The following is a 20,361-nucleotide window of genomic DNA, read 5'->3' as shown; positions in this document are numbered from 1 at the left end:
TACAAAATGCGACACTCGGTAGAAGTGGGGTTTAATGTTTTTTTTTTTTTTCTGGGGTGGAAAAGCAAAGAATGTTTCTCCCTTAAGCCTTGTTCACTCTCCCATGTTTATCTCAGGGGGTTTTTATTCTTCTGCAGCTTTGTAGAGCAGATAATGGAGTTTTTTATTTTAATATTTGTTTTTAGAAAATGCATCATGTTCCTTAAATTGCCACACCAAGACGAACCAAAATGCATCATGGTGCATGTTGTATAATACAATACACATTAAAGCCACCGGCCGGCCCCCCGTGTTGACTAGCAACACCCCTATACTGTTTCTTGATTTCTGTAGATGAGGTGAGCATATGAAGGCTGCTGAGTTTCGCTTCTGTCTCCGATGCATCTTTAGGATTGTGATTGCTGTTTCCCCATTTTCAGGAAGCGGGGACTTTTTAGAAACTCGGGAACTTTTGTAGCATTCCCACTGCCGTTTGTAGTTCCTGGTGTTTAAGTTTTAGCTCCTCCTCCAGGGTTTGTACTTTTGTTCAACCAGGAGCTATCGTGGGTGGGGCTGAGATGATGAATTGTGCTGATTGGTTGACCTCAAGCACTGGCAACATCTTAACCAATCTGTAAGTTATTGGTGAAGATGGAGCATCGCATAATGCAGCTTCATACCGCATCACTCCTCATACAGTCTCCCTGGTGTGCTGCACTATGCTGTGCTCCATCTTAGATAGATAGACAGATAGATAGATACTTTATTAATCCCCAAGGGGAAATTCACATACTCCAGCAGCAGCATACTGATAAGAACAATACTAAATTAAAGAGTGATAACAATACAGTGCAAGTTACAAAATGCTAGGTGGAGAGTGCGAGGAAGGTATAACAGACAATAACTTTTGGATGCACAGTGGATACCGTGGATTCTCCATGATTGACAGGAGTCTGCTCGGTGCCCGTCGCTCTGCCATGGATGTCAAACTGTCCAGCTCTGTGCCTACAATAGAGCCTGCCTTCCTCACCAGTTTGTCCAGGCGTGAGGTGTCCCTCTTCTTTGTGCTGCCTCCCCAGCACACCACCTCGTAGAAGAGGGCGCTCGCCACAACCGTCTGGTAGAACATCTGCAGCATCTTATTGCAGATGTTGAAGGACGCCAACCTTCTATGGAATAGTATATCTTACACCAGTAACTCCAAAGTCCAAACTGCTTACAGATTTGTAGGATGTTGCCAGTGTTTGTGGTCTGCCGATCAGCCCAATCAAGCAATACAGTAATCCCTCCTCAATCGCGGGGGTTGTGTTCCAGACCCCCCCGCGATAGGTGAAAATCCGCGAAGTAGAAACCATATGTTTCTATGGTTATTTTTATATATTTTAAGCCCTTATAAACTCTCCCACACTGTTTATAAATATTCCCCACAGAGTTATACAGCATAATCCCTTTGTATTCTCTTAGATATTAGGTAAGATTCATTGAAATTCTGTATGTAAACACACTGTTTATATACAGTAAAACCTAAATATTATTTTAAAGATATCGATCGTCTCCGATATCACTTATGTTACAGACATTACGATAGACAGGCCACCAGCAATAAATACGTACAATGCAACAAAAATAGTATACAGTAAATGTGTGTGTACAGTGACACTAAACGTACGTACATGTACTAAGTACTGTACGTAGAAAATTAATTATGGTTACTCACCAACAATGACACGATGACTTGTCCGATAACAATGAGTTTTATTTTACTGCACAACAAAGGAGAGCGTTACAGCTGTACTAAAGGAGCCACTTCAGGCGATTGTGTAGCACTGCCGTTGTTCTTCTTCAATCCAAATCCCTAAAGCAGATTCCATCCAGACGACTGCCTTATTACATCCACTTACAACTCGTTTTACACCCTGGTTAAAAGGACACTGCGGCCGTAGATCTTATATTCCTTTCCTACTTTTTAAATAAAAAGAATCGTAGCCTTCAACAAATCCAAAATGTTTACCTTTTCGCAATTGTTAACATCTTCCGCTTTGCTTGGGCACGGCCCCTGAAGCAGGAGCAGATCGTTTTGGAGCCATAATGAAGGGCTTGACTATACACAAAGATAAACACAAAAGAGCACAACTCTTTACACAGCGAAACACGTTGATGCTGAATGAGCGAGACCAGACTTCCTGGTTAACACTGCATTCAGCACACAGGCGTGCTCTGATTGGTTAGCTTCTCAGTCATCCGCCAATAGCGTCCCTTGTATGAAATCAACTGGGCAAACCAACTGAAGAAGCATGTACAGAAAGTAAAAAGACACATTGTCCGCAGAACCCGCGAAGCAGCGAAAAATCTGCGTTATATATTTAGTTATGCTTTCATATAAAATCCGCGATAGAGTGAAGCCGCGAAAGTCGAAGCGCAATATAGCGAGGGATTACTGTTATCACCTCCTTCAACTCCATCCATCCATCCATCATCCAACCCACTATATCCTAACTACAGGGTCAAAACAAACACCCAAAGAACTGAAAAACTTACTTACTCACTTAAGTGCATCCGAATCTCCGGTGATCCGGGAATGTGATCGTGCCGATGACATCACTACTCGTGCATTCCCAGTTGAATGGGAATGGGTTGTTGATGTGATTGCTCTAAAATGGCAGTGCGCTTAACTAAACAAAATGGCTTTAGCTTGAGGGAAACACATGCCAGAATCAGACTCCTTGGTTCAGTCAGTCAGTCAGTCAGTCAGTTTCCACCCCACTATATCCTAACACAGGGTCACGGGGGTCTGCTAGAGCCAATCCCAGCCAACACAGGGCGCAAGGCAGGAAACAAACCCCGGGCAGGGTGCCAGCCCACCACAGGACACACACACCCACACACTAGGGTCAGTTTAGGACCACCAATGCACTTAACCTGCATGTCTTTGGACTGTGGGAGGAAACCCACACAGACACGGGGAGAACATGCAAACTCCACACAGGGAGGACCCGGGAAGCGAACCCAGACGGGTCTCCTAACTGCGAGGCAGCAGTGCTACTCACTGTGCCACCGTGCCGCCCTCCTTCAACCCCATAACTAAATAAATCTATAAAAACTGCCAAATATACTCGTGTTTAAGTTCTCTCGCCTATAAGTCTGGGCTTGAACCACACCACCCTAATTCTTCCTTACTGAGCCGGACTAGCAGCGACTCTACATGCAGGTTATCCTTGAGAAGAAAGGTTCCTCCTGTCTTCAATGACGGCTGAACGAATGTATATTAAGTTCCGGCAGTTTATGTTATTCAAATTTCCATTTAAATTATATAAATAGTCTATGGATAAATACATCATGCTTGATATTTCAATGTATATTGTATATGCTCACGTTTAAGTTCTCCCGCGGATAAGTCGAGGACTTGATTTTACCGTACAATTTCTGGTAGTTTGTAAAGTTGGTCGTATAAGTCGAATCCGGAAAACTCACGCTATTGGACCAGGAGATTACACGATGCTAACGCCCGCCCACCTGAGAGAGCAGCCTCGGAGCACACGGCCTTTTCTTTTCCTATGTATTGTGCCTACCTGACCACGCGGTAATACCCAAACTATTCTGGAGCGACGTTCGCACTGTTTTGTGTTTTTTGTATCTCACACCTCATACACCTTTATCGTAAGAGCATTCCTTATCTACGATGGAGCGTTCGATCAGTAGAAAATATGAAGCTGGTTTGAAATTAAAAGTTGTTGGAGTGGCAAAAGAAACTGGCAACTGCGCTGCTGCAACAAAATTCGATGCATCTGAGAAACTGGTGCGGCATTGGAGGAGGCAAGAAGACGTAAAAAAAAAAAAAAATGTAAGTGTCGCGTTTTTGAACGGCCGTTGAAGTTGAGGTCTGAGTTTATGGTCGATTTTTCGGGTTTCAAGACCTGACTTATATGCAAGTAAATACGGTAAGTTAAAATCCACTGGCAGGCTCCATTCATAAAGAAAATCATGACACTCATAAAAAATGACGTCTCCTCTGCTTACCCCAAAATGGTCACCACAGCCAGGGGGGTGTCGATCTTAAAGTGAGTTAGGGTCTCCAGTACTAGGGAATCCCGGGTTCCCGTGAATGACACAGTGCACGGGCATGTGAACGGTTTTAGAAGGACCGACACTTATTTTTAATAAAACTACTACGATATGTTGACACCAATATAAGACTCACCTTATCTACAAGCAGTTCATGCTGTCATATGAGTACATGTATCTACAGTAGTTAGTTGCGGTAATAAGAGCGTAGAAAGCACAACGTGTCCAGCGTGCGGTCATCCAGGCGAGAGCGCACCTTCGTGTAGAGTACGCCAGCCGCTGAGAAAGCACGCTCTGTCTCCACTGATGTAGTCGGCACAGTCATCAGAGACTGATACACTTGTTCTAAACAACGCCCGCGCTTTGCTCTGAAACACCGCCATTTCAGCTTTCACCGATGCATCAAGTTTCTTGGCACAGATAATGCGGATGCAACAGACTGGCGCATTGCAATTTCAAGTTGCTGTTCAAAGCTGTTGTCTGATGAAGACACCAGCCTGTACTGTCAACAGCACGTGCCACAAATGTCCACGAACTCTGCCCTGTCCTGGCATTCGTGAGCTGCAGAGTGCAGAATCCTCCCAGTCCACTGCGCTCAGTCTTAATGGGAACCGGGAGACTGACTGCTGCTGGTCTGTTGTTGACTGAATTAATGAGCAACACACTACACCGCGGGCCAAAATCCGTATAACTATAGCTCTGTTATTTCTTGATCGATTTTAACACTTTTACACGCTATATATGCAAGCTTGGCCGTTCCCGTTCAGCCAGGAATTCCAGCAGTTTCATTCCCGGGGGAATGTGGGAATGAGAAATGTCCGTGAATCCCAGGTTCCCGGTAATATCCAGTACCATCCCAAGCATTTAGCAGGGCGCCCGTATCCCCCCCCCACTGCGACTTGGCACTACAATTGGGAAATGTCCGAAGTGGTAGGTCACTCCTCACTGCCAAGAGTGACGTCTGCCTTCACCACAGCAGCGTTAGCTCCTCCATGATTCTGCCTTCTTTTCTGTTTTCATTTTCCCTTAACCTTCCGATTCTTTTCATCCTCCTTTTTTTTTTTTTTAATTTAATTTATTTTTATTTACAATCAAGTCAAGCTTTAAACTAAAATCAAATCAACCCCCACCCATGGGAAAGAGTGGAAGGCCAACATCCAGAGCAAAACTGTGAAGAGTAGTAAAGACAGAAAGGAGTCTTTTCCCCCTCCAATATAAATGCTTATTCTAAAATGTTATTGATTAGGTCCTGTCCGGTTTTAAAAACGTTCTGCACAGATCCTCTACGTGAGAATGAGATTTTTTTCCAATTCCAAATTGTATATAACATCAGTTACCCTCTGACTTAGAATAGGAGAGTTAGGATTCGTCCAGTTGGGGCGAGACAAGTCTATGTGCCAATAGTGCAGTAAAGGCCATTACAGTTTGTTTGTCCTTCTACACTTTGAGCCCACCAAACTATTAATGGGTTAGGAGTGATTGTGGCGCCAAGGCTGTCTGATAGACATTTAAACATCCAGAATGATGTTAATTTGGTGTACCTTCATAACATGTGGCCCAGTGAGGCTCATACTCCTTCTAACCTGCTATAGATGGACGTCTTGTTGGAACGGCGGCCTAAGCAGAAGATACAGTTAGCAGCAGCGCCCCCTCTCATTCCAGAGTGGTATCGCTTGCTGCAACAAAAGACAGGAAGATGAATCCCCTGGCGCATGGACCCCTACAAGAACCCATAATAGTGAGAAGTGAGCAAAATTCCCATGCGCACATTCTCCTTCTTTGAAATCGCGGCAAGTAACCCTGACAAAATAGCCACATTAATGGAAGAACATTTTCCCTCACTTCGTGTCTGTCAGCCTTTAGTGTTTCTGCAGATGCCGCGAGCCGGACGAGTGGGTTTGGGGCGGGGGCTTACTTTAGTGGGCTCAGTGATCTGAAAGCCAGTATATTAATACATAATGTTATGAAGGTTTTTCATGAAACATGTGTTTTTGACATTGTCTCTGAATCTTTATTTGCTTAACCCGTTCTGTAAGCGTGTACTTTTACGGCTTCGGGGTTTGATTTAGCGCTAGCAACGAGAGGGGGCCGTCAAGCCAAGATTAATAATAACGTGTCGATTGCTGTCTCGTAGAGAAACTCCCGGTGGAAGCGAAGCTGCCTTGGTACAAGCAAGCCCAGGAACTGGACGAAGAAACGGCCGTCACCGAAGAGCCTTCGTGAGTAGACTTCTTACCCTAAGACACAGGCCATCCCATGAGGTCCACGTCAAACAAGGGGGTAGCCAGGCCAACAGATTTGTCAACTTCGCCCGTCATACGTACGTCTGTGCAAGATGTGTGGGTTAGGTTAGTTTTGGACCCTGAACTGGCAGTGTGGTGGAGTGCCACTATTAGTACATTTAGGAGCAACGTATACTGAAAACTACGAGACCCATTTGGAGATTAAAGCAGGTAAACAAGCACAGTTTTGTGAAGAAGTATTTGCCCCCTTCCTGATTTCTTCAATTTTCGCTTATTCATTACACTTCATTGTTTTTGCTCTCCAGACAAATTTCATTTGGTGGCCCAGTGTTGGAACACCACTACCTTGCAGTAAGGCGGCCAGGATTCACGTCTTGGGTCCTCCCTAAGTAGATAGATAGATAGATAGATAGATAGATAGATAGATAGATAGATAGATAGATAGATAGATAGATAGATAGATAGATAGATATGAAAGGCACTATATGATAGATAGATAGATAGATAGATAGATAGATAGATAGATAGTGTGAACTTGAACCCGGACACAGGCAGACAGACATCGTTGGTTCCACCACACACTTGTTTATTTATAATTATTCTACAAATAGTGCTCACGTGCACCCCCAGTGCCTCTCGCACCGTTCCCCCAACTGTCCAGGCCTCACAAGTCCAATGCCTTTCTCCTGGCCACCTCCCGTCCTCTCTCCAGCTCCGTCCTCTTCCACCCGACTTTTGCTTCTGACTGGAGGGAGGCGGCCCCTTAAATGGGAACCCAGCTGCTTCCCGGCAATCAGTCCTAGCCACACCCCAGTGTGGCGGAAGTGCTGGGCTCCAGGGTCCCTCAGGCACCTGGGCATCGCCTGGGGGTGGCCACGGGCCCCTACAGGGTTGGGCTTCCAAGCCCTCTACCCGTGGCCCCCAATACAACCAGGGCGATCGCCCCCTTGCTGTCTGGAGGAGACACAAGCCCTCCTCTGGTCCTCCTGGGAGCCCGGCCGCGGACCACAATAGATAGATAGATACTTTATTAATCCCAAGGGGAAATTCACATAATCCAGCAGCAGTATACTGATACAAAGAAACAATATTAAATTAAATAGTAATAAAAATGAAAAAAAATAAAATAAAATAGAATTAATGTTCGCATTTACTCCCCCGGGTGGAATTGAAGAGTCGCATAGTGTGGGGTCTCCTCAGTCTGTCTCTGAAGCTACTCCTCTGTCTGGAGATGATCCTGTTCAGTGGATGCAGTGGATTCTCCATGATTGACAGGAGTTTGCTTAGCGCCCGTCGCTCTGCCACGGATGTCAAACTGTCCAGCTCCGTGCCTACAATAGAGCCTGCCTTCCTCACCAGTTTATTCAGGCGTGAGGCGTCGTTCATCTTTATGCTGCCTCCCCAGCACACCACCACGTAGAAGAGGGCGCTCGCCACAACCGTCTGGTAGAACATCTGCAGCATCTTATTGCAGATGTTGAAGGATGCCAGCCTTCTAATGAAGTATAGTCGGCTCTGACCTTTCTTACACAGAGCATCAGTATTGGCAGTCCAGTCCAATTTGTCCTCGCCATATCTGTGTAGGTTTACTCCCACATTTCTAAAGACTGGCAGGTTAGCTGGATTGGCATCACTTAATTGGCCCCTGATGTGCGTAGTGTGTGATGAATGGGCGACCAGTCCAGCGTGTGTTCCTGCCTTGCTCTCTGTATGCTTGCTGGGTTAGGCCCAGGATTAAGCAGGTGGGAACGTGACATGACAAATTGAGCAGAATACAAAAGACAGCCTGAGCAAACACAATACCCATTGTTTAAACAATCGTTTGATTCACTGAACACCTATATCACCCCTGTGAAAAAGAACCAAACCCCCAAATTTATTACATGGTTGTTCCTCTGTGGCTAAGGAACTGCACTGGCAATCGGAAGGTTGTCGGTTCGAATCCCGTAAATGCCAATAGGGACTCTGGTCTGTTGGGCCCTTAAGCGAGGCCCTTAACTTGCAATTGCTGAGCGCTTTGAGTAGTGAGAAAAGCGCTATAAAAATGCAAAGAATTATTATTATTATTATTATTATTATGTTTAGCAGTAACAACTGCACACGTGGTAACAGGAGATCAGACTCTGGCATTGCTGGGGAGAAAATTTGGCCCACTCTTCTCTACAAAAGCTTTAATTCAGACACACTGGAGGGGGTTCGATTATGAACTGCCCACTTAAAGGTCCCCTCACAACATCTCAGTGGGGTTCAAGTCAGGAATCTGACTAGGCCACAATACCTTCTTCATTTTATTTTGAGGTGGACTTCCTCTTGCGCTTCGGCTCTTTGTCCTGCTGTGTAACCCATGTGATCACTGGCTGGGGGGGTTAGTGACACTGATTGTGGTTGGCAACCCCCCAGTCCCACCTTCTGAGCATCTAACTGCCACAGCCAGGTGTTACGTGGGCATCCCCTTGGCCTGGTCCAGCTAATGAGGCAATGAGCTGCACCGCACGAGTCTGCACACCAATGTGCAGTTTAGCCGATCACCCCGTCAACCTCCAGAGTTGCTTCGCCACGCTTCCTAACACACCTACTACACCTCTCCAAAGCCAAAGGGCTCCGTGTTTATTTAAAATTGTGCATCGCCCAACCGGGACTCTTCATAGAGCTGGCCAAGCTGAGCAATCAGACAAGAAGGGTCATGATAAGAGAGGTGACCTGGAACCCAATGGTCACTCTGGATAAGCTCCAAAGAAAACTGAGTGGAGAGAAAAAAAAAAAAAACACCTCAGGATCCTAAATTAGGACTCGAGCACAGACGTCTAACGGGTGACACCTCAGCACTACACTGAAGAGTGTGAGGTTTTTTTAACAGTGGGTGGAGTGCCAGTCCTGCCAGTTGGAGGACCTGCTTACAGGGCTGGATCAGATTAACAACATACCCCACGCGGAGCAACTGCAGGTTAAGGGCCTTGCTGAAGGGCCCAACAGCGTGGAATAACTTCTGGCATTTATGGGATTTGAACTGGCAAACCTCCGATTGCCACCATACATCCCTAGCCTCCGAGACTCCACTCCACCCTAAGGGTGGCTGTATGAGAGATTGTGAAACAAATGCCTGACCTTAACAGAGCATAATTTTATAGAATAGAATAGAATGCCTTTTATTGTCACTATGCACGTGTAGAAATGAGATTAAAAGCAGCTCCTTCAATTCAGACATATATGTAGAGCACAACAAGTAAATAAACAAATGGTGCAAAAAGCTGCAAAGAAGTTGCAAAAAAGTTCTGCAACAATATGATAGATAGATAGATAGATAGATAGAGTGAAAGGCACTATATAATAGATAGATAGATAGATAGATATGAAAGGCACTATATAATAGATAGATAGATAGAAGACACTATATGATAGATAGATAGATAGATAGATAGAAGGCACTATATAATAGATAGATAGATAGATACTATATAATTCATAGATAGATAGATACTTTATTAATCCCAAGGGGAAATTCACAAATACATATGGAAAGAATAGCTATTGCCCTATTGGGGTTTTGCACATTATTTAAATACTAGACATTAAGCCGGTTACAATAACGGGCGCTAGAACAGTAGTGCATAAACATTAGTAGGAACAGTCGATATTAAATGGCAAGGGACGTTGACCTCATTCTGTTTCTTGTCTTAATTTTTTTTTTGTCAAAAATATTTTTTCAAGAAGCCTAAAGTAAAATAATAATAAAAATAAAATAGAAACGTACATGACAATACAGCAAGTATAATTAATATTGCCTTAGTGTAAAACTTTGTAACAATCTGTAAGACACAATATCTGAAGAAGATATTTAGGTAAAATTTTCTATTTTTTTTACCTCATGAAATTTTTTCTGTAGAATTTCATTATAGACAACATTTCTTGTAAATATTCTGTCTGAGTTTGGTAACAGTTTGCCTTGTTCAGGACCATCTACAACCTTGACAACAACATCTGGAAAACTTCTAACTCTTGATAATGCAACATATAACTGACTGTGGCTGAGAACTGGTTCTGGCAAGTAAATGGCAACAATTTCTAAGGTTTGCTCTTCTGAGTCTCTCTCTTTTAGCGTTTTTCTGACGGTCATTTTCTTTTTCTTCAATCGATCTATTTTCTCGTATTTTTCTTTGTCTTTCAGCGTTTCTTTTGTTGATGTTTACTTGCTGAGCTGACCGTTCGTCCAGGAGATGTTGCTTATATAGGATTTGATCGTCTGTGTCTTTTGTCCTACTTGACGTGTCCTTTTTTTGGTGGCATGTTGTTAATAGATACATCCGTAATATTTTCTCCGACAGTAATACTGGCTTGTATGTGGCTGTAATATGCATCCTTTAATATGTCTTTAATTTTCTCTCGCAATAATACTGGTTTATATTTCCATAAAATGCCTGTAATTTTCTCTGACAGTAATACTGGCTTTGATGTCCGTAATATGACTTTAATTTTCTGTCACAACAGCGGGCAATCAGCAAAGTGTCCCCAGCAACTGATGTAATGTGTGGCGTGCTGCTTATAATCGTGCCTGTGGCGTCTCCCCAGCAAGTACTGTGCAGTTCCCCAGCAAGTATTTTAATCTGTGGGGGCGTGCAACTGATTATTTTGTGTGGCGTCTCCCCAACAACGGATTTTATGTGCGCTGCCGCGACTACTCAATCAGCACTCTCCCCAGCAATGGTGTCCTTTATATCTTATCATGCGCGGCCGTTCACTGCCATGTAGTGATGGGTCGTTCTTGAACGATTCGTTCCTTTTGAACGAATCTTTAATGTGACTCGGGAAGACCGAGTCGTCTCATGGGAATGATTCGTGCATTTGCGCAACTTCCTATAGTTTCTGTATTGAAATTGATTCACTTGTCTCGAGTCTTCGGGTTTTGCGAGTCGTTCGTTCATCACGTGACAGCCCCATAAGCTTAACCTAGTATGCAGTCTGAGCCGGAAACAGAATTGAACGAAATGACTCGAAAAATGACTCGTTCATTTTGCTGAACGTGACTCAAAGGTCCGAGTCGGTAAAATGATCCGAACTTCCCATCACTACGATGCCCAGCTTCCAGTGTGCGTGCTTTATTTGCTCATCGTGCGCGGCGGCGACGGCGGATACGTCATTCACTGCGCGCCCAGCTTCCAGTGTGTGTGCGTCCACATGCCGAGCGCATGGGCGGGGCACGGTACAATGTGTGGCGCAGCCCGCGCATGCGCACTTCACCAGAAGACACACGGTCTCTTGGACGCGCACACAGGTTTTATTAAAAAGGATTGCACAATAATGATGATCATGTGCAGTGAGTAGTGGATGTTGGACCCTGAGAGTAATGATATTGTACAGTATACAGATGTTATTATCAGTACCATTTAGATACTGGATATTGCACAGTTGATAGATAGATGTGTGAGTTTAGAATGGTTATGGCTTTTGGGAAAAAACTGTTCTTGAGCCTGTTTGTCCTTGTTGTGATGCACCTGTAGTGCCTCCCTGAGGGTGTAGCGGGGCTACATAGTAGTAATAGTGTTGTCTGTGTTCGTGCCACATGCGTCTTGTTTCCACCGTCCCGTTTACTGTTTGTGTGTGTGTCAGTAAATGCCGTCCCCGATGATGGAAGGAGACCGCAGCCCCAAACCTGGAAAACACCGGTTTTCAATCAATCAATTACATTCGTCACAGGACTATAAAAACAATCGAGGGAACGAAGGAGGAGAGAGAGACAGACAGACAGACAGACAGACAGACAAGGAGACTTTCATTCAAACCACCTGTACCTGCTGTATTCCACATCGCGCATTTCCATCCAGTTTGTTTTTCATTCCGCCGGACTCACTCCAACACCCTCATCACGAGAGACCCCGGGGTCGGATGATTTTCCACCACACACCGAGGATACACGGTGAGGCTGTTCCATTTTGTTCCGGGAATCACAAACACTCCATATATCGGTTAACCAGTCATCTGCATTCAGGACAGTTGGTACTCGGACTCAAGTTCACGACCGTTCATCTCCGTGTCTCATTCATTTTTTTGGTATTTGTGTTGTTTGTTACATGTTACAAGGGCGAGGGAGGGTTTGCTGTATTCATATAGCTTGTTGCTTTGGTGGAGGGATATTTAGAATTTGTTTAGCTATTCTGTTTCATTTAATACAATTTATCAGTTTAAGCTTACATATCTGCTTTTCTTTTGTGCTTATTTACGCCGTCGATTGTGGGGAAAAGTTGAATTTGTTAAAGGTACGGCTTGATTAGATGTAACCTCAGTAATTAATCCAGGCCACAGGTCTTGGAGGTGTAGCTGCCAGCCGGGTAAGGGGTCGCCCGTTACAAGGGCAACAGGTCGAACAGATCAGGGCCAGGGTGATGGTGTTTTTAGCTGTAAATGTTCATCAGGGAGGGCAGGCAGGCCCACCGCCAGTGGGGGGCAAAAGGGACTCTGGTCTGGGGCCCTAACGGGAAGTGGGCCCCTTCACACTTGATTTTTTTTATGCTGATGTTGTGCGCGTAGATATATATATTCGGACAATTATTCAAGTTACATGTAATCCATCCATCCATTTTCTAACCTGCTGAACCCGAATACAGGGTCACGGGGGTCTGCTGGAGCCAATCCCAGCCAACACGGGGCACAAGGCAGGAACCAATCCTGGGCAGGGTGCCAACCCACCGCAGAGTTACATGTAATAGAAAAGTTCAATCATTTAGCTTACAACAATACAAGTGAGTGTTTTAATAGCCGCACGCTCCACGCAAGTGGATATCGTGCTCGTGTCGTGTGAAGCACACTTGTCAATGGTGGCCGGCAGCGGCACGCTTCTCAAAGACAAAGGAGAGCCGACGTCCTTGAGCTTGACGTTGAGTCGTATGTTTGTTGTACCGGGTACGAGGATAATGGATTGACTTCACCGCTGTAATTGAAATACTTCCGTTTCACACCCACAGGCGCTGTTCTGTCTCAGACAACAGCCATATTGTTGTGCACTATCGTGGATGTTGACGTGTGTAGCGGCTTTAGAATGGCTGCTGGTGATTTGCAAGAAGACAGACACAGCAATACCCGAATTCTGCCGTTTATTCTACAAAAGCGTCATCCAGCTTTTTTAAGACAAGCAGTAAAGGGCACAGTCAGCACATGTAACGTCAGGCGCTCTCGGTCTCCTGCAAAAGCGTCATCCAGCTTTTTTCTTTTCTTTTAATTAAACATGTATACACAAATACAATAAATACAAAATTTAACAATTGAATATAAACAACAATAATGAAGGACAATAATTAACGTTGCAACATACCTACAAGACAAGCAGTAAAGGGCACAGTCAGCACATGTAACGTCAGGCGCTCTCGGTCTCCGGTAGCAAGCCAAACAATATACCAATGAGGTTGAATCTCCGCTAAACCAAACACTTTTAAAACCCATTTCTGCCGACCAAAAGGTACAACAGAACCTTAAAGCACATCGACAACCACATGGCGTGATGGTTCCATTCAGAAAACACTTATTTAAAACTTGTCAACTTATACAAGAGACGGAGAGCGTTGAGAAGCGCCTTACCTGCAAAAGCGTCATCCAGCTTTTGCCAGGAGTCTGCTGTACGCTACATGCGCGTCCCGTGGGTGTTGCATCAATTAAAGTGATCCCCCCCTGCTACAACAGACAAATAGGAACTATATACAACAGATAAAATGATTACATTCAAAAATAAATAAAATTTACAATATATATAAAACAAAAGAAGTTCAGTATTATATAAAAAAAAGTTTTGAGAATGTTCACAATAAAACAAACTAACTCAGCCACACGTGTATGGTATAGCAGAAGTCCGTCTCCGTAGTTTGATAATTCATTCACTTGGGTGCTTATTGTTGCTTTTAAAGCTGTGACGAGTGTGCGTTAGTTTTGTGCGTATCACTAAAAATTTTGGATCACCCGGATTTTTTGAAAACTTTGAAGTTTGATACAGCAAGTTACCATACTGATTGTACACCACGGAGATAACCCTAACCGTTAGTATTTATTAAAATGTTCAGATGTTACTCGTATTCATTGCGTTGGTGTAATTGTACCGTTACACGTTAGATAATAAATAGGCCTAGCTCATTAATGTATTGTTTCAGTTCCGCTACGAGCTTCCGTTAGCACCGTCAAACTTTGATGTGCGAGAAGAAGGCTTAACTCATCAAGTATGGTATTCATAAATGCAGCATTGTCGCTGTCGGATAAACTACATTTCGATCATTTTGTATACGTATTTGAAGGTTTTGGCATGTGGGGACCCCGGGGGAAGGCAGAGGGGGCCAAATATTTCTAGTGGTGGGCCTGTGGAGAGGAGAGGGCAGCCGATGATCTTCTGTGCTGCCTTTACTACTCTCTGAAGCCTCTCCCTGTCTGCCATGGTGCAGCTGCCGCGCCATACTGTGACACACCACGTCAGCGGGCTCTCGATGGACGAGCGGTAGAAGGTCAGTAGCAGGTTGGAGTCCAGGTTGTGCTTTCTGAGGACCGTCGGGAAGCGTAACCGCTGCTGAGCCTTTTTGATGACTGCTGTGATGTCGTCTGTCCAGGAGATGTCAGCGAAGATAAGGACGCCGAGGAACCGGAAGGTATGGGCCCTCTGCACACACATTTGCCGCTGATGTAAAGCGGGGGCTAAGTCGGTGCTGTGCCTCCTGAAGTCGACAATGATCTCCTTGGTTTTCCTGGTGTTCAGAGCCCAGATTGTTCTTTGAACACCAGGCTGCCAACTTCAGGACCTCCTCTCTGTAAGCTGCCTCGTCTCCCTTTGAGATGAGTCCCGACCACTGCGGTGTCGTCAGCAAACTTGGCGATGAGGTGGTTGTTGTGGGCCGGACAGTAGAGACAGCAGAGAAGGGGGCTCAGCACACAGCCTTGCGGGGTGCCGGTGTTCAGGGTGTGAATGGAGGAGTGGTGGGGGCCGAGTCTCACAGTCTGGAGCCGGCCGGGTGGCAAGAAAGTCTTTAATCCAGACACATGTGAGAGGGGGGTGACCAGTCTGGTGACGAGAATGTCAGGAATGACGGTATGACAAAGAGCATCCGGACGTAGCTCTGCTGCTGCTCTAGATGGCTCAGCACAGAGTGGAGAGCTAAGGCGATGACGTCTTCTGTGACACATGAAAGCTCTCTTGGAGAGCACCTAAAAAATATATAGGCACCTAAAAGAACCGGAACAACGTTCTCTGGTCCTGCTGAAACCAAGATTACCATCATGACCGGAGGAAACCAGGGGTCACTCATCACCTGTGCAACACCAATTCAACGATGAAGCACAGTGTTGGTGGGAAGAGAGTTTGGGAGAGTCGGGGTGGGGAGAAAGCTAAATGGAGCAAAGCTGAGAGATCCCCTTAATGAAAACCTGCTCCGAGCACTCGGACTGGGCCAAAGGTTCACCTTCCAACAGGAAAATCACCGGAAGCACAACGCAAAGACGACGCAGGAGCGGCTCAGGGTCCACTTTACCGTATGAACGTCCTTGAGTTGCCTAACCTGAAAGAAAACGGTGGTCTCCACGGCAAAGAGACACGCTGTCACGAAAAGATGGGAAAGTATTTTCAACTGAGGCAAATCCGTTCTTTTTGAGAAAAGTAAGTAAAAATGGCACCCATCGCAGGACAACGTGCTGAACAATAAAACACAGAATAAAATGAAAATGTTAAAAAAAAAAACAAAATAAGAGCAAAGGACAATACCAAAAAAAAAAAAGATGCCAGTCCAAACAAACGAGTCCCAAGTCGACACCCAAACCGTTCAACAAGATCTGCTGAATCTCAAGGTCGATGGAAGAGCGTTCCATAACAGGCTGCAGAGACCACCAGGATTCAGCACGGTGATGATCCGATCCCCACCCGGCCAAAACAACAACAACTATATTGATTTCTTACAGAATATTTTCATAGAAACAAAATAAAAGGAAGTTAACTCTTTGAGGGCTGAATGTTTTTTCCAAAAAAAATCAGTTTTTCGCACTGGTTTCACACATAAATCAACACAAAACGTCTGTTGCTACGTGCTGTGGCTGCTGTTGTCGTATGTTCGGCATCTCTGGCAGCAGTGGCTGCGCGGGGGCGTCTCGATAATCATTAGGAATGCAAGGTGAGCCGGCTGCCTGCTTGTCTTCACACAGTAGGTGGGCGACGGTCACAGTGTGACGCAATACGGTTTGTACCTCCTGTCATCATAAGTGGTGGTCCTCCCAGGCGAACGCTGCTATAGACGCATCAGCACCGCGATCAGCTGGCGACCAATCAGATGATGCTGGTACCTCACTTTCGTTGTCAACATCCAACAAGTAGGAGTCCTATTCAACGAAATTACATAAAACATCCATGGAGTATTTTGCTTTGTACGTTCGCTTTGGTCTCTCGCCAGATGTCGATGCCATTTTAGAGGTTATTTGCTCTTCGCTACTCAGGCACGCGTAGGGAATCGAGGCTCAATCGACAAAGCTATGTAACTTTCCTTCTAGCAAAGAGAGTCAAACTAAAATGTAAGGGTGAGTTTTGTCGCAGTTAACAGCTGATTACCGTCCTCTACCCCTGAATTTTGACAAAAGTCGACATCAGCCCTGAAAGAGTTAATATAAAACATAAATAAATAAGATTAGGCAATAATAATAATGAATATTGTGTTGTAACTCCCGTTAGGATGAAGCAATCTGAACCAAACAAATCCCTCTCTATACCTTGACATTTTATGTAGTCGATTGCATCACATGCAATGCTGGAAGTGGTTTTCACTTTCCAGACACATTTCAACACGACGCTCCATGTTCCTGAACGTATCGGAAAGCGTCTCGGGGTTGGGGCGATAGCAGCAATTTCACGTTGGATGTTTTTCTTCAGATCTTCCACAACGTGAGGCTTGTTCTGACCTCTTGTAACATTGCAAGATGCTGTGAAATGAGTTCAGGCTTTTGTTTTCAGTCGGTTAGATTACTGTAACGCACTCCTCTCAGGACCACCCAAAAAAGACATCAATCACTGGTGCAGAATGGAGCTGCCAGAGTCCTAACTGGGAAAAGAAAATCCGAGCTCATCACGCCAGGCCTAGCGTCACTACACTGGTTACCGGTGCCATTTAGAATTGACTTTAAAATTCTGCTTATGGTTTACAAAGCCTTCCTTAATCTGCTCCATCCTATATCTCTGAAGGCCTGTCACCTTACACCCCAAATCGTAACTTTAGATCTTCAAATGAGGGTCTGCTTAGAATTCCAAGAGCTAAACTTCGAAGAAGTGGTGAGGCAGGCGGGCGGGCGGCCTTCTGCTGTTATGCACCTCAAATCTGGCATACGAGTTTACTGACAGAAATTCGACAGGCTGAATTTTTTTTTTACACATTATTGTAACATGGCTTTCTCAGAGCTTCATTTCCTGATATGCATTTAATTATCTTTATCATTCATGGTGGCTCCCAAATCCATTGTGATGGATGTCCGGCAAGAGTTGCCGGCCCTCAACCCCAGGCCGCCAGGAGGAGCTCTCCTGACAGCATGGACGTGCCCCGAGTTCCAGCAGGGCCTCATGGACTTTGTAGTTTTTACACACAGCCCTGCTGGATACCTTGGGGACCACAAGGAGTCGCTATAGGAGTCTACGAGCCTCGCTATATGCCCTATAACCTGGAAGTGCGTCCTGGTCACGTGAATGGGAGGAATGACGTACTTCCAGGTTGAAGAAAAGAGAAGTTTTAACTGACCGGGAAGTGATAGAAAGTCACGTGGACGGAGGGACAAACACTTCTGGGTCAAGGAGTATAAAGGACTTTGGGAAATCCCAGACGGACGAGCTGAGTTGGGAGGCAGGGTGGCTAAGCGTCTGGGAGTGGAGGATTGGTTTATTAATTATTGTATTGTTTATTGAGAATTGTGGAGAGGAGCGTACTTTGTGCACTTTATTATTATAATAAATATCATTATTGGACTTTTACCTGGTGTCTGACGTATAGTCTGAGGGTACAAGGGTGCGAGAAAGCACTTAATCGGTCACACCGTACTAACCCCTATTTTCTCTGCTGTTCTTTTTGCGGTTCTCTGTGCTGTCGATCTGCGCCACCACCACCTGATCAGGGTGCCGTGCTCTCCTTACATTAATGGACGGAAGGCCAGAGGTCCACATGACCATCATCATCATCAAGTTCTTCCATGTGAAGCCTGAAAACCATGAGGACTGATTGAGATCATTTCTGTTAGGTTGAATACCCAGAGGGGGCTGGGTGGTCTCGTGGCCTCGGAGCACTGGCTGATTTTTTTTTCTCCAGCCGTCTGGAGTTTTTTTTTGTTTCTGTCCTCCCTGGCCACCGGAACTTACTTTTATTCTATGTTCATTAATATTGCCTAGTTTTATTTTTAATTTATTTTGTCTTTTTTCTCCTTCTTCATCCTGTAAAGCACTTTGAGCCACATCATTTGAATGAACATGTGCTATAGAAATAAATGTTGTTGTTGATAGACATTTCCGCTGAGCAGACCCCAACGGAAGAAGTCTGGTGGTGTCAGACCCAGCGACCGTGGTGGCCAAAGCCCCTTTGAAATGACCCTGTTGCCGAAGAAGGACTCTATTTCTGCCATGCTCCTTGCCGATGTGTGACATGTGGCTCCATCTGGCTGGATGTGACCTTCTGTTAACTCACGATCACCCGGTTGATTCTGATATCGCTTAAACGAATTGGTGACTCAATAGGTTCACACTATGAAGATGTGCTGCTCAACACTGTACACCACTATCCTGATGAGAAGTTGAGTGACTGAGTGAAGGGGTACGAGCGGAATGCGCCCAGAAGGTATGGTTAAACGTCGAGACGGCTGTCCGGCGCCTACCTCATCGCTCCGACGCGGGGGCATCCCAGCTTGTTCGAAGCTCCATATACTGAGGAGCACATTGCACGTTGTTCTTTCGTTCAGATTGCTTCATCCTAGCGAGAGTTATTACAGAATATTCAGGGCCTCTTTCAAGTGAATCTCCCTGTATTATACAGTATGTAACAAAGAAAAAGGTAAGGTCGGTTTGGCCAGGAGGACAGAGAAAAGAAACAAAAAAAAAAAACAAAATCTGCAGGGGTTCCAAGGCCGAAAGACCATCCAGCCCCCACTGGGCAGTCTACCTAACACAGGTGATCTAAGTCACTCCTCATGGTTTTCAGGCTTCACATGAAACAGTTTGATGATGACGTGTATATCTGTGACACCCACCACTCAATCCATAAACACAGGGGGCAGCATGGTACCTTGATCAGGTGGTGGGGGTGGCACAGATCGCCACCATAGAAGAACCAGAACAGACAGAAGAGAATAGTCCAGGTTAGTGTGTAACCGCAGAATCCAGAGAAACTTGATAATTCAATGCCCATATAGACTAACAGGGAAACGCATCCATCCCAGTGTTTTCAGTGTTCAGACGCTTAGTAGAAATGGCGATGTGACACAGTGGAAGACATTTGGCTGTCCCGTCTATTTTGGACCGTGTTGCAGTCATCAGATTGGACATAAGTTGGTATCTTTAAAATAAAAGCAATTCATTTCACAAGGTAACTCATCCAGTCATGTGTTGTTGTAGTCTTTTACAAAGTAAACTGAATTTTCTAATCATTTCTTTTCATTTTTTTTTGTTAGCATTTTCCATACTGTCCCAACTTTTTTGCAACTGAGGCTGTAGACCTCCAGGCTATGAGGTTAGAACACGCCAGACTGCCACATCTACCATTAATGTAACATAAATATTAACATTATACAAAGTTATTGTCTGTTATACCTGCATTGTTATCACTCTTTAATTTAATATTGTTTATTTATATCAGTATGCTGCTGCTGGAGTGTGTGAAATTCCCCTTGGGATTAATAAAGTATCTATCTATCTATCTATCTATCTATCTATCTATCTATCTATCTATCTATCTATCTATCTATCTATCTATTATATAGTGCCTTTCCTATATATCTATTATATAGTGCCTTTCCTATCTATCTATCTATCTATCTATCTATCATTATATAGTGCCTTTCCAATCTATCTATCTATCTATCTATCTATCTATCTATCTATCTATCT

At 44.7% G+C, this 20,361-nt stretch overlaps 1 protein-coding gene across 4 annotated transcripts in view; it reads left to right on the top strand.

Moving 5' to 3' along the window:
• Positions 1 to 20,361, top strand: part of LOC120532289 (ADAMTS-like protein 1) — a 447,743-nt gene that overhangs the window by 305,709 nt on the left and 121,673 nt on the right. For all 4 annotated transcript variants that reach the window (XM_039758167.1, XM_039758166.1, XM_039758168.1 and 1 more), the window contains one exon: positions 6,176 to 6,260. In XM_039758167.1, the coding sequence (XP_039614101.1) occupies positions 6,176 to 6,260 (85 nt within the window). The remainder of the gene's footprint in view (positions 1 to 6,175; positions 6,261 to 20,361) is intronic.

The sequence above is a fragment of the Polypterus senegalus genome, chromosome 7 (assembly GCF_016835505.1).
Source record: "Polypterus senegalus isolate Bchr_013 chromosome 7, ASM1683550v1, whole genome shotgun sequence".
Taxonomy (NCBI): domain Eukaryota; kingdom Metazoa; phylum Chordata; class Cladistia; order Polypteriformes; family Polypteridae; genus Polypterus; species Polypterus senegalus.
Note: the sequence above shows the minus strand (reverse complement) of the source record. Positions and strands in the feature narration are given on the sequence as shown.